This window comes from Myxocyprinus asiaticus, chromosome 3, assembly GCF_019703515.2.
Source record: "Myxocyprinus asiaticus isolate MX2 ecotype Aquarium Trade chromosome 3, UBuf_Myxa_2, whole genome shotgun sequence".
In the NCBI taxonomy this organism is placed as follows: Eukaryota; Metazoa; Chordata; class Actinopteri; order Cypriniformes; family Catostomidae; genus Myxocyprinus; species Myxocyprinus asiaticus.
Genome location: NC_059346.1, coordinates 45,997,979 through 46,011,014, shown reverse-complemented (window position 1 = coordinate 46,011,014; position 13,036 = coordinate 45,997,979). Strand labels below are relative to the sequence as shown.

Sequence of the window (13,036 nt, the reverse complement as noted above, 5' to 3'; positions counted from 1 at the left end):
TTCTTCTACCACGCCAAGAACAGCTGAAGACGATCACTAAGACAGTCTGTATTATCTGTCTCCTGACTGTTTTTTATTTTTCTTAAGCAAATCTCAGTTACAGAAAATAAGGATGAATATATTCACAGTATGTCACAAAAAGTATACTGGCACTAGAGTGTCACTTTTATTGTAGAGACACTGTAGATGTTGGGGTAATTATCCCTCTCATTCCAGGTAACTATGAATGGACACATCGCATTCCAGAAAACACAGCTTGTTCTGGTTCCATTTCAGCCCAGAGCCAAAAGGCCGTTTTCCTCCCAAATGGTCATTCACCTCTGGCTGAGTAAACGCTGTTCTTTCCAGACCTTTTTTTTATAGCAGAAGCTAGCCTTTTTAAATTTTTTGCTCTCACTCGATTTGTGACAAGGATTTGCAGAAAATGAAGCTTAACATAATTACATTATTACAATGAAAGGAAATCTGATGTTCAGGATAAGTAACAGATGTGGTCCAAAAGTCTAAACAGGTTTGTTGATGTTAAATGAACATGCTCTTACTGCTCAGACAGGTGGCATGGGATGTTCTGTTCGAAAGGCTAGTTGCAAAACAAAAAGAAAAATTAGGACATTTTTAGCTGAGATGAAAACTATGTTTCACAGCAGTCCTTTTCTAATTTTTTTTTTATGTTCACAAATGTATTCCCTGCAGAAATATAAGGGTAACTATCTCAAATAGTATGAATAACTAGATCTGAACATTTTTTGAACCCGTATGGGAGCGTGTGGTTAATAAAATATATATTCCTGTTCACTGCATTACATCATTTACAACTAAAAACAACTTGCTTTACAGCTCGCTTTTGGCGCCACTATGTGGACATTTCACTCAAAAACCTCACCCGGAAGGTCACGTGCCCATTTTTTGAATAGCACTTCTAGCTACGGCCACTAGGTGCAGTGATTCGAATTTCAGATAGCACAGGCCGATTTCATCTGAAGAACCTTCGACCTGCTGTTGACAAATTCACAGTGAGATCAGTCTGTATGGAGATGGAATTGATGCATATTAACATACAAATGGAAAGAGATTCACAAATAGAAACTTAGTTTACAAATAAATTGAATGAGATTGACAAATAAATGTAAGGAGTTTCACAGAAATGACATGAATTCACAAATATAAAGAATGAGGTTAATAAATATATGTTAGGAGTTTCACAAAAATAAAGTGAATTCACAAATAAATCAAATGAGATTTGCAGATAAAAAAAAATTTACAAATATATATTTTTAACTCACAAACACAACTCTGTCCAGCATTAATTTGTGAATCGCGCACATTTATTTGCAGATCGCTACACGCATTTGTCGATTTTGAAACAAATCTAGCATCAAGACATGCACATAAATCTACAAATAGGTGGACTCCACCCATCGTCTACTCAAGCCAATCAGATAATGGCCACATTAATCGGACCAATCGTAGCATGTTCTATCTTCAACCAATCACGCTTCGTTTTACTATCAGGGTGGGACCAGAGTCACAGAGCTCTCATGAGCATGGAATCAAGCAGATACAGATAAGCTCCAAGGCTGCAAACTTTTAAATGAACGGACGTCATCAGAGGAATACTGTGATTTAAGGTTTGTATAATTTTCTCTCCGTTATAAACATGTGTAGTGTCTTGTTAAATGTCGGCAGCTGAAAATTACCCATATATAGAGTGTCCTGATCATTAGCTTTATAGCTAACCTGGCTGACTGTATGAGTCTGCTACTTGAATTTTAACCAAGTTTCTTGACTGAAATGTGTCATCAAAACCTTTACTCTTAATGTTACATGGCAGATCCAAACAGACACACTACTAGACACTAAAAAGATCAGTAGTACAGATAGTGTCTTTATAAAACATGAATCATATTAGATGATCTTAGGAGCACAAACCATAAATCATGTTTTATAAAGACACTATCTGTACTACTGATCTTTTGTAGTGTCTGTTTGGATCTGCCATGTAACATTAAAAGTAAAGATTTTGATGACACATATCAAAATTAATATAGCAGACTCATACAGTCAGCCAGGTTAGCTATAAAGCTAATGATCAGGACACTCTACAAATGGGCAATTTTCAGCTGTCGAACTTTAACAAGACACTACACACGTTTATAACTGAGAGAAAATTATACAAACCTTAAGTCACAGTATTCCTCTAATGGCATCCGTTTCTTAGAGTTTGCGGCCTTACAGCTTATCTGTAAGTGCTTGATTCCATGCTCATGAGAGCTCTGTGACTCTGGTCCCGCCCTGATAGTAAAACGAAGCGTGATTGGTTAAAGATAGAACATGCTACGATTGGTCCGAGTAATGTGGCCGTTATCTGATTGGCTTGAGCAGACGATGAGTGGAGTCCACCTATTTGTAGATTTGTGTGCATGTCTTGACGCTAGATTTGTTTCAAAATCGACAAATGCATGTAGCGATCCACAAATAAATGTGCACGATTCACATATTAATGCTGAACAGAGTTGTGTTTGTGAGTTAAAAAAATATATTTGTAAATATTTTTGTTATTTTCAAATCTCATTTTATTTATGAATTCACTTTATTTTTGTGAAACTCCTAACATATATTTATAAATCTCATTCTTTTTATTTGTGAATTCATTTAATTTCTGTGAAACTCCTTACATTTATTTGCGGATCTCATTCAGTTCATTTGAACCAACTTTCTATTTGTGAATCTCTTTCCATTTGTATGTTAATATGCAACAATTCTATCTCCATGAGTCTGACATATTATAATCTGTTCTCGAAAACACAAAACTGGTTAAAGATCAGTCCTTATGACTACAGCTGATATCATTGTCAGCAACTGAGCATAGAGCAGCTGAGTGTGGGAATATAAGTCACAGGAAAGGAATCCGGTGGTTTTAAATGACTGATGTGGAGTCAGCACTAACAATAATTCGCTGCAGTACACATTATGTAAAACATACTAATAGATATATACATGAGATTCAGTGGCTCACTGGTGAGACTGAGGTACTTACAGATGCTCAGACTATTAGCAAACCTTCTATATGTCTCTTTAAGCGATCCTCAATCAATATGTCTTTGAAATGCTTACATAAACCATATGAACATATGGTGTATGTAAGTCTGTTGCCAACAGGGCTTTAGTGCACTTCAGTAAGAAAAGAGAAGGGGTGGAGCAACATAATCTTCTAGCAGACATTAGTAGCCTAGTACAGTCCTATTACAGTACACTGTCTACCCGTGCCAGAGTCCACATCTGCTGTTCCCTAGAGTTTAAGTGAAAATGCATTAAAAGTCAGCAAGGTTAAATATGCAGAAATTAAAAGCCTCATTCAATCCCAACCAGTGGTTACCTACCCATATGACTAAATGTGTCACTGCCACTTACATACAGTACGTTACTTCACAGTATGTTTGAGCATTACTCTTTTTCTTTCATTCTTTTTTATTTATTTATTTAGTTATTTAGTCTCTGGCTACAGCCCATAGATAGAATAACATTCTGATTTACTGCCAACACTAATTCAGCAAAAGTAATGTCTGCAACAATTTTTCCACCAGCTTTTACATTTTTTTGTTTTCAACTGTGGCTGTGTGATTGGAAACACATGGAGGCACAGAAAATGCCAGGTAATTCCATTACAGTGCTTCAGGGAGTCATTTTGATCCAAACTTTCAAACAAACACAGCCATTATCTGATTGAATCTTTAATACAGTATGTCAAATTGATGATGCAATATTGCGTGTACAGTATGGAAGGGTGTTGTATGACTGCACGCACTGGTCAACAGGACATAAAATTACCTCTTAATAATGTGTATGCCGGTGTATGCCAAATACACTGAAAAGAAAACCGATTGAAAATATCACTCTGACTCATGAAAGCTTAATAGGATTTTTGTTTTCCATTTGGAGAATGTATGAGTATGGAGGTCTTTGCAATCTGGAATTGGCTGGGGCAAGACATAATGTGTTAGCATGGGGACCGGCAGTTAAAAATGTCCTGGCATAACCAATTGCTTCTTCTCAATAGTCCAGCCTGTATATTCACTGGAAATATTTGACTGTTTTATTTCCAAAGCACTGTCGGTTCATTTGATTTGGTACACATTTACCTCTTTTGTTGTAGCGTAATGGTGATCTATGGGCCTGTTAGGTAAAGCACATTTCAAAATAAAATACACATACTACATGGAGGTAAACTACACTATTTTACAAGTAATTTTCCCCAGACATCCTTTGAAATGGTAGCACAATGAGATAATGTGCTGGCTTTCCTATCACAGCAGCATTGAGGACACCAGGTTACAAGAACATGTCTGAAACAAATTGGGCTTCACTCCAGAAAAGCGAGAGGAAAAGAAATATGCTCTAACCTCTGTGAGCTCTTCTTCCAGAAGAACCTTTTCCAATGGGATTTCACACAACCAGTTTAGGAGGGTTTTGTGAAACTCGACACAAAAACCTGTTTCACATTTGCTGGGTTAGACTTATCAAGAATATGCTGTGGTACAACTGAATTTGAAGGACTATTGATAGATTACTTCAGTATTGGGCAGACATACTGTAGGAATAATGTTTCCCAGAAAAACATAATGCTCTGCTGTTACACATTAAGTGTGCTGAACAATTCCAAACATCTGGGGTGGTAACTCCTCTTGAAACTTGTTCTGTAACATGAACCTGTTGGAGTCAATCAAACAATAGAGGAATAAAAAAATGCCTTACTTTCCGACCGGCTTGACCAGGCAGTCCGGGTAGCCCCAATATCCCAGGGTCACCCTATAATAGAGGAAAATGGAAATTACTTCTGGTATGGTCATTTTGATAATGTCAACATTTTCAGACACACTACACACTTTTGCATATCGTCACTGTCCGATGAAAAATACGTATCTCCACTTTTGGCAATTTTTACTTTTTACCATAAACAGAATGCACCAAATGACCTCTTCCTACTGTTTAAATTGTGCCTCGAAATGACCAATGAAAAGATGTTTAATCAGACTGACTGTTTAACAAGTATCTTGTAAGACTATTTATGAGTTGTGTTGGGAATCATAAGGAATTTTACGATTCCGATTCTGATTCCTCTTAACGATTCCGGTTCCTTAACGGTTCCAGTAATTCTTTTAGTACTTTTTTTAAAAGAATTATTTGGAAATGAGAAATGCAATTCAAATTGCATTTACTACCCCCTGCTGTCTGTTATCATATAATGAGATCATTTCAGATTTGTACAGAGCAGATATAACAAATCAGAAATAAATGTAATACAATTCTTGTAAAAGGTGTGTTTTGCAGATCCTTATTCTATTTTAAATAAAGAAATCTAAACCAACATGAAATGTGATGGCATATTTCATTAATTCATTTATTATTTTATAAAATTCCACTTAGTACAACAACTCTCATGTAGCTTTAATTATAAATTGTCATGTGAACAACCAGTCAGTAACTGCACTGCTTGATTTAAGTCTTACAGCTGATCATTAAATAAACAGTAACAGTTCAAGAGACAGTTTAGACTGTCATGTAGCCTAATGTTGTACTTCAGGCTTGTGAGAATTCAACAGTTCTTATTTAATTTTGAGTTGGACATTCATTACTTGCACATCAGTATAAGATTACTTGTATACTGAAAGCGCTGAATGTTTCACGCTGTAGATTCAAAAGAACCGGCTCATAAGAATGGTTCTTTCAGGATTGGGGCTATAACGGAAGCACCATATGTTTTGCGCTGTTGATTCAAAAGAACCGGCTCCTTTGAATAATTATTTCAGGAATGGAACTGTACCGGAAGCGCATATTTTTCACGCTGTAAAAAGAGCCAGCTCGAGACTCGTTTGATTGGGAATTAAATACACTGGTAGAACTGTGTTTTTACGCTGTGAAGTCAGAAGAGGGCAGTGATGCTGCAGAGATGCGCTGCTGGAAACACTGTCAGAGTATTTTAGGACGGTGTTCCAGCCACATCGGCGGAAAATTGCAAGCTGAAGAACCGTTAATGGAAATGAAAGTCACAAAGATCATATGATTCTGGTATTTTTTAAAGAATGGAACCGGTTCTGAACAAGAACTGGTTCTCGGTTCCCAACCCTAAGAGTTTTTCCATGCTCTTGAAAAATTTGTTTTTTGGAGATACGTGTTTTTCATCAGACAGCGACGATATGCTGCTTGCAGTGCATGTCTGCTTGCTTGCTGGATGATGACAGAGCTTCCCTTTAAAGGCATAGATTGACCACAAATGTATGTCATAATTTCCTTATCCTCATGTTAATCCAAACCTATATGTCACTTATATGACCTATATGATTCTTTCTTTTAAGGAACACACAAGCAGTTAGGCAAAATGTTAGCCTCAGTCAAAAAAAAAGATGCAATGAAAACGAATGGTGACTGGGGCAATCTGCCTACTTTGTTTTCCACAGAAGAAAGTCATATAGGTTTGGAGCAACATCATTTTTTTTATTTTAGGGTGAACTATCCCTTAAGTCATACTGTAAGAAAGTTGTACAAATTACAAATTATTACAAAAGTACAAATTATACAGCAACATATTTAGCAACCACTTTCCACTAAACAGAAATAAGCTAAATAACATAATAGTGAATAATAATAAACTTGATAGGTACATTTATAAAGATTATGATTTATTATTTATTTATTATTTACTTATGAAAATATATAACTTACCTTTATTCCACTTGCCGCTCTGCCTGGTGAGATTCCAGGGTCTCCCTTTTTCCCCTGTAACACAAAAAGCAACAAGTAGATTTATGCATGGGATCCAAACTCCCACTTACGGAAAAATGCAAACTATTAAACTGACCAAGTAAAATCCATGCAGTGTGTGTTTAGATGATACAAATCCTTCATAAATGTTAAACAGAGTGTGTTGTTTTAAAGACTTTTCAGAAATATACCTTTCATATGACTTAAAGTGACACTCCTCACACTTTGAGATGGATTATTACTACAGTATGACCCCTGCTCTCAATACACAAAATTAATTCCCAAGAAAATACTGTAACAGACTTTCTCTGAATAACCAAATATTTTACATGGATGAGAGTAATGAAAGTGAAGGAGTGTCATTTACACAAGACAGTGACCCATGTTCGCTTGTGGGAACAAGTTTATAGTAAGCCTCTGCAACAACACTGGGTTCACTCACATTTAAACTCACATTCTTCTGCCTTTTCAGGCAATGGGATAAAGCTGTGATTTGAGGTTACGATTCACACACATCTGTCATACCAACTAAAGATATTTTTCAATAATTAATCTAAGCAGGATCATTTTTTAAGCCTAGGAGGGATTTGACTAAGAACAAACTGCGCGAAATGTGGAATTCTGCAAATCAGGTAATGGCACAAAGTCTCCCCCCCCCAAAAAATCTGTTCTGACTGCATTTTGCACTGCACAACTCCCCATCTTGCAGCCTGGTTCTGAATGCTAGGGCTGCTGACCATGATCTGGCAATATTTGGCTGGGACTTCATCAAAAATACAAAATACAGAATGTACAAAAAAAAAAAAAAAGAAATAGCATTACTTCACCACTGCAATTCAGGCACCTTCATCGGCTCTTTAAAATGCAAAAAGTGTGCTTGTCAGCATCACCTGTCTGGATATATGGCCGGTTACAATGCTCTTCTCCAGCAATTAAAGAATTATGGCTACCATTATCAATAGAAAATGTTAATAAACATCTCTTTGAAATAGGCAGAAAAGAACAACAATGACTTAATTTGAATGTGCCTGGTGCAGCACTATCCACCTGGTTAAACTGGATTGCAAGTGGTTAGTGAATTACACACAGGTTTTTGTTCTGAGATACCGTGTGCAAAAGTGTTGCAACTGTTTAGTGAATTTACTACTTTATCCCAAGACAGCATGAAAACTGTTGATTCATTTATTCAATGAATCAAAAAGGAATTGTGATTTGTCCAATCTTAACCTAATTTACTGCTTTTTCAATGGCTTTTCTCTCTGAAAATTAACAGACAACACATTTTAGCAGCAAGGAATCCCACATTAAACAAAACAACAAACACATCTTGAAGCTAAGTGTTAATGTTGTGCATCTCTCTCTGTCTCTGTCTATCTTTCTCCTTTTCTCATCCTTGTCCCATTTGGCAGTAACAATAGGAGAGAAGGGTTTAGACTTGGGCATGACTTCAAGAAAAAATTTCAATTTTGTATTTTCTTTTGATCTATTGCATGAGTGCCACAAGCAGCCAGATGTGATACTTAGAACAACTGATATAAATGTGAATGGAAACAAAGTGGTCCAAGGATCTCATCAAACTCATACACCATTCAATCTTTCCTGTCAGTGCTCATCAGAATTCAGCTACTTTTGCTCAATGGTCTACTTGGTTTTCTTTAACACCAAGCAAATACAGATGGAGGAGTTACATGCCGTTCTTTTGAGTTTAGCTATGTTATTAGCCATGTTTTTTGTTGTTGTTGTTTTTCTACATTTTTGCCATTCTATGTATCATAATTCTACATAGACTACTTTGTAATAACACTGTTGTAAAAATTAAAGCACACGTGGCTCATAATTAGGAGCTAGTGAACAGATCAAAGCTAATGCATAGTATAATAATCCCCTTTAAATTTGTGCAATTTACTAATAAGTTCAAGATTTGCATTTTATGAACACGGTTTGCTCATAGTCTGCCCAAGCATACTGATCAGTTTATCAAAACAAATAAAAAAAATACAGAACTACTAACAAAACACAAGTCTAAAGTGACAGCAACCACAAAAGCATCATAGCATTGGATTCAATGATACATACCTTGGGTCCGGGGAGCCCTGGGCGGCCTGGGTTTCCATGTGGACCAGGGGGGCCCTGCAACAAAGAACATGTTCACTTTTATTTGTGTGCTGTTTCCTCCATATTTAATGTACAATCACCATAGGACACTTGAGTTGGGTCACAGGCCTTGACCCATGTTATTGTTTTTCCTTTAGCCAAACCAAAAATGGCAAGTAAAAAGAGTAAAGGAGGTGGACATAAAAGAGGGGTAAATGTACAGACTATAAACAGAGTCTGAAAAAATATTGCAAAGCACTAGACTGTTTTCCTAGCATATGGCCTTAACTTTCATCAGTTTATAACAGATAAAGAAAAAAAGTCAGAATCACAACATTCAACGCAGTACTCAAAAGTAGTACCCCAAACCCCAGTCAGAATCTGAGGTAAGCAGCTTAGACCAAGATAGAGAACACAGGAATGTTTAAATACCTCATACATATATTATTATCCTGGCCCTTATAGAAAATCACCCTCCACTTAACAAGAAAGCATTGTGTTTAAAAGCTACTTCTGGCATACAGTATGCTTTTGGCATATAGCACATGGATGTGATTTTCTTCATTAGCTCACTTTTCCAGCAGCAACCTGGGGGCCTGGGTAGAGAGAGAGAGAATGCAAGAAAGCTCCCCAGACACTGAATTATATGCCCTGTTAGCAAAGCAGGCAAAATGGAAGTGGTCTTTAACAACAAACAGCAAGAGCCACAATCAATATGATCATCACACTGAAGATTAATATGTGCCAACTAAAACTAGAAGCCACAAAAAAGGGAACAAATGCTAAAATGATTGCAGCATATTGCCTGGTATATTAGTAGCTGACAATCTTTAGGGGGTGTTGCAATTTTCAGAGCGAAGATGAGTAAATCATTTGCAATGGTGAGATTCAAAGGCTACATTCAGAGCTAAGTCTACTTGATAAGGCTGAGCTATTATTTATATATGATCCACCTGGGTTTTGCCATAATTTGGGCTCTTATTCACAGACCTTCCTGCTGAGTACACACAAACTGGCCATATGGAGATACTTACAAGAAGCCCGTGTACAGATTTCCACCACTTTTTTATGTTTGGTCAGGTTCTGCACATGTGGTCACGGTTAGTGATCAGAGGAGATTGCGAGAGGAGTATCTAGGAAACCTATCAAGTTACATATTAGTTAATCTCTCCACTTCACTTTCAGTCGTGCAGCAGGCACCCGTGCGAGCAGACGTGTGTGGTGCTTGTCACTTTCTGCCTCATATATTTGAAAATGGCTGACTTATGGCAGAGCTCTATGACCTGGCTCAAAGGAGGCCCTCTGCTAATGTTTAGTGGGGCATTTGAGGGAATATCTTTGTCTGGTCTGGCCTCTTGTGAAAGACAAAGCATATTTAAAGTGAACTTTTGAGTGCTCCTATGACAATACTAAGAAAAGAAGCTCTGAAAATTATATTTTACTTGATTTACACAAGCCTGAGCTGTGCAAACACCAATGGAGATGCCAGGCAGCAGAGACGATATATTTACATCAAAGTATTTTATTGTGTTTATTCGTAGAGCACTCATGTATGTTATTTATGAGGCTTTGATTCACACCAGACAACCCTGCCTGATGGCATGACCCAGAAATGCATTGTGATACAGAAGGTAACGGTTTACAGTTTTGATCTCACAGAAGGTGCTTAGTTGTGGGAGACCTGAGGGGGAAATGAATACATAAATACTACCATACTGTACTTCTAAACTACACAGTGGCATCTTGACATAGTCAGTTGGCAGTTGATGGAAATTGCTTTATTAATAGCTAAGACATGTGTCCACAAGAAAATGTCAAGGCATGAAACAAAAACTTGTCCCAACTACTGCATGATTCTCCTGACTTTTTTATGAGTGTCTAAAACAGTGGACATACTGTAGTTATATAGTGACAGCTATCACTATTGTGCTCTTGAGCAAAGTAGTGTGCCCATCCGCTTTAGCACATACTGTATCAGTGTCACCCATGGCAACCACGAATGTAATCACATAATCTAAAATAGAATTATCTCTGAGGGTGAACATTGCACATGGATTGTTTTGAAAGTCCACAGAGCTGATATTACATCATTAGTCAGGCTTCAGCTTTCAAGAGCTATGAGAGGTTCAAAAAGGGTACATTATTTTCTTTTGGATACATATTTTTGGATGCATTATATGAAGAATGTCAATAAACAATGGCTGTCGATTTAACACGTTAATTCAGAGCGAAAAAATAATAATTAATCACTCCCTCAGGCCATAATAAGGAATGTTCACTTTTATGTTTTTTACAGGTCTCGGTCAGCAGGGGGCAGTACGCACAATTCAGGCTGAACAGGATACGGGCAGCTGTACAGACAACAAACCGCATTTACTGACAGCAGAAAGCACAAGGATGCATTCTTGCATTCAAACTCAGCTAGGCAGAGCACGACTGAATGCAGGGTTTTTCAGATGCGTTTTTCTATGTTTCAAACTACGTTTAACTTGACACAGCATCCTAAAATGTTGGGTTTATGAAGCGACGCAACCAAAATGAAACACTCCAAAAGCTTTTGTATGATGCATGTGTACATTGATGCATCATTAGGAAAGCCCTTATAATAAGTCTACCTTGGAAAGAATGACAAATTCAACTGCAAAATGGATTGCTGTGGACCGTAAGCCAGTGATAGGCTTATGTTAAATGATATGGAAGTATACAGTTTATTGCCTTCTAAAGCCACTTTTTCAATGGTCTAATCAATGATTTAATCATCTGCCACAATAATGTAATGTATTTAAAGCTCTACAATGAACCCTAACCCTTCTTTGATTAAAAACTGCCTGATATGCAGGCTATGGATACGGCTACTGGCCTGCTAACACAAAGGTTGTGGGTTCTTCCCACGTAAGATCAAAATCTGTTCTATCACAATTGTGTCCTTAAGTGAGACATAAAAATCTTAGATAAATAGTTAGTAACCAAATGCTTTCTTTCTTTGGAACGTCACAAGTCTAAAAGTGCATGTCATTAATAGAACACAAGCATTAATCTAGTCAGAAAAAATTATACAAGTTAAAAGTGTTCAGATCAGATCACAGTGAAGACGTCTGGGTAAAATCCCTCTTCAAAGCATGTATGAGAACCATGTACAAGCAATTTAACTCAGAATAAACTCATTAATGGCAGAGACATCACTATAGATGCACAGATGAAGATTTACAATTGAATATCTGTATTTAAATTTTCAAGGTATAGCTCACCCTCCTGTCGTTTCAAAATGATATGAGAGATGCCCGCTCACAGTGGCTCACGTAAAAACTTGAGAAGTTTTTGATGCGAAAAAACGCAAGTTTTCTTGTGAACATGCGATCCACTGTGATCGAGCTTCTCTCTTAGCTCTAATGAATGCGCAACAGATGTCAAGATTTTCACTGCTTTGTATGGCTTCAGAAGACTTGGAATACGATGCACAAGTTGCATTAACTACTTTTATGTCCATTTCATTAAATATTTAAATTTTCACATACAGATTCAAAGCAGATAAACTAGATTAAATTATAAATAAAACTTTTTTGAATACCCGGTTTTTCAAATCTCTATATTCTCTGTCTTTACTGCATTGATGTATGGTGTTATGGAAGCCCAGGAGTGCCATTTACAAAAGAATGAAGGAATAAATTATCAATCTATAAATTTGAAAATAAAAATGTGAATAAACCAATTTATAAATGGACAAATAAATGGACACATTTAAATATGTTTGTTTATTTCATGTTTTAAAATGTGCTTATATTTAGCAATAAAATAGCACATTAATAAGTCATTTATAAATGCACCTTTTAAATGGCGTTTTAAAAAGCATTTGGCATTTGCTTTTCTTCATCCATTGGCCAGTTACTCTTCTTGATACATTTGCCAATTGCTTCTTTTTATTGTTTGACTTTTCCTTTTCTTTTACCATTTGTCAGTCCATACCAGCTAACTGGTAGTGCCAGTTAAAAAAGAATGAAGGAATAACTTATCAATTGATTAATTTGAATAAAAACTTGAAACTTGAATAAATTGAAATAAATCAATTTATAAATGGACAAATAAATCGTTCATGTTTAAAAATGTCATTATATTTAACAAAAAAATTGTGCATTAATAAATCATATTTATTTCATCTTTAAAATGTCATGAAATGTAGCAATAA

At 36.4% G+C, this 13,036-nt stretch overlaps 1 protein-coding gene across 1 annotated transcript in view; it reads right to left on the bottom strand.

The window, feature by feature from the left end:
- The window catches only part of LOC127419336 (collagen alpha-1(XXVII) chain B-like), a 131,430-nt gene that overhangs the window by 101,039 nt on the left and 17,355 nt on the right, over positions 1-13,036 (bottom strand). The window contains exons 5-7 of the mRNA XM_051660691.1: positions 8,836-8,889; positions 6,721-6,774; positions 4,753-4,806 (exon numbers count right to left, since the gene is read on the bottom strand). Of these exons, the coding sequence (XP_051516651.1) occupies positions 4,753-4,806; positions 6,721-6,774; positions 8,836-8,889 (162 nt within the window). The remainder of the gene's footprint in view (positions 1-4,752; positions 4,807-6,720; positions 6,775-8,835; positions 8,890-13,036) is intronic.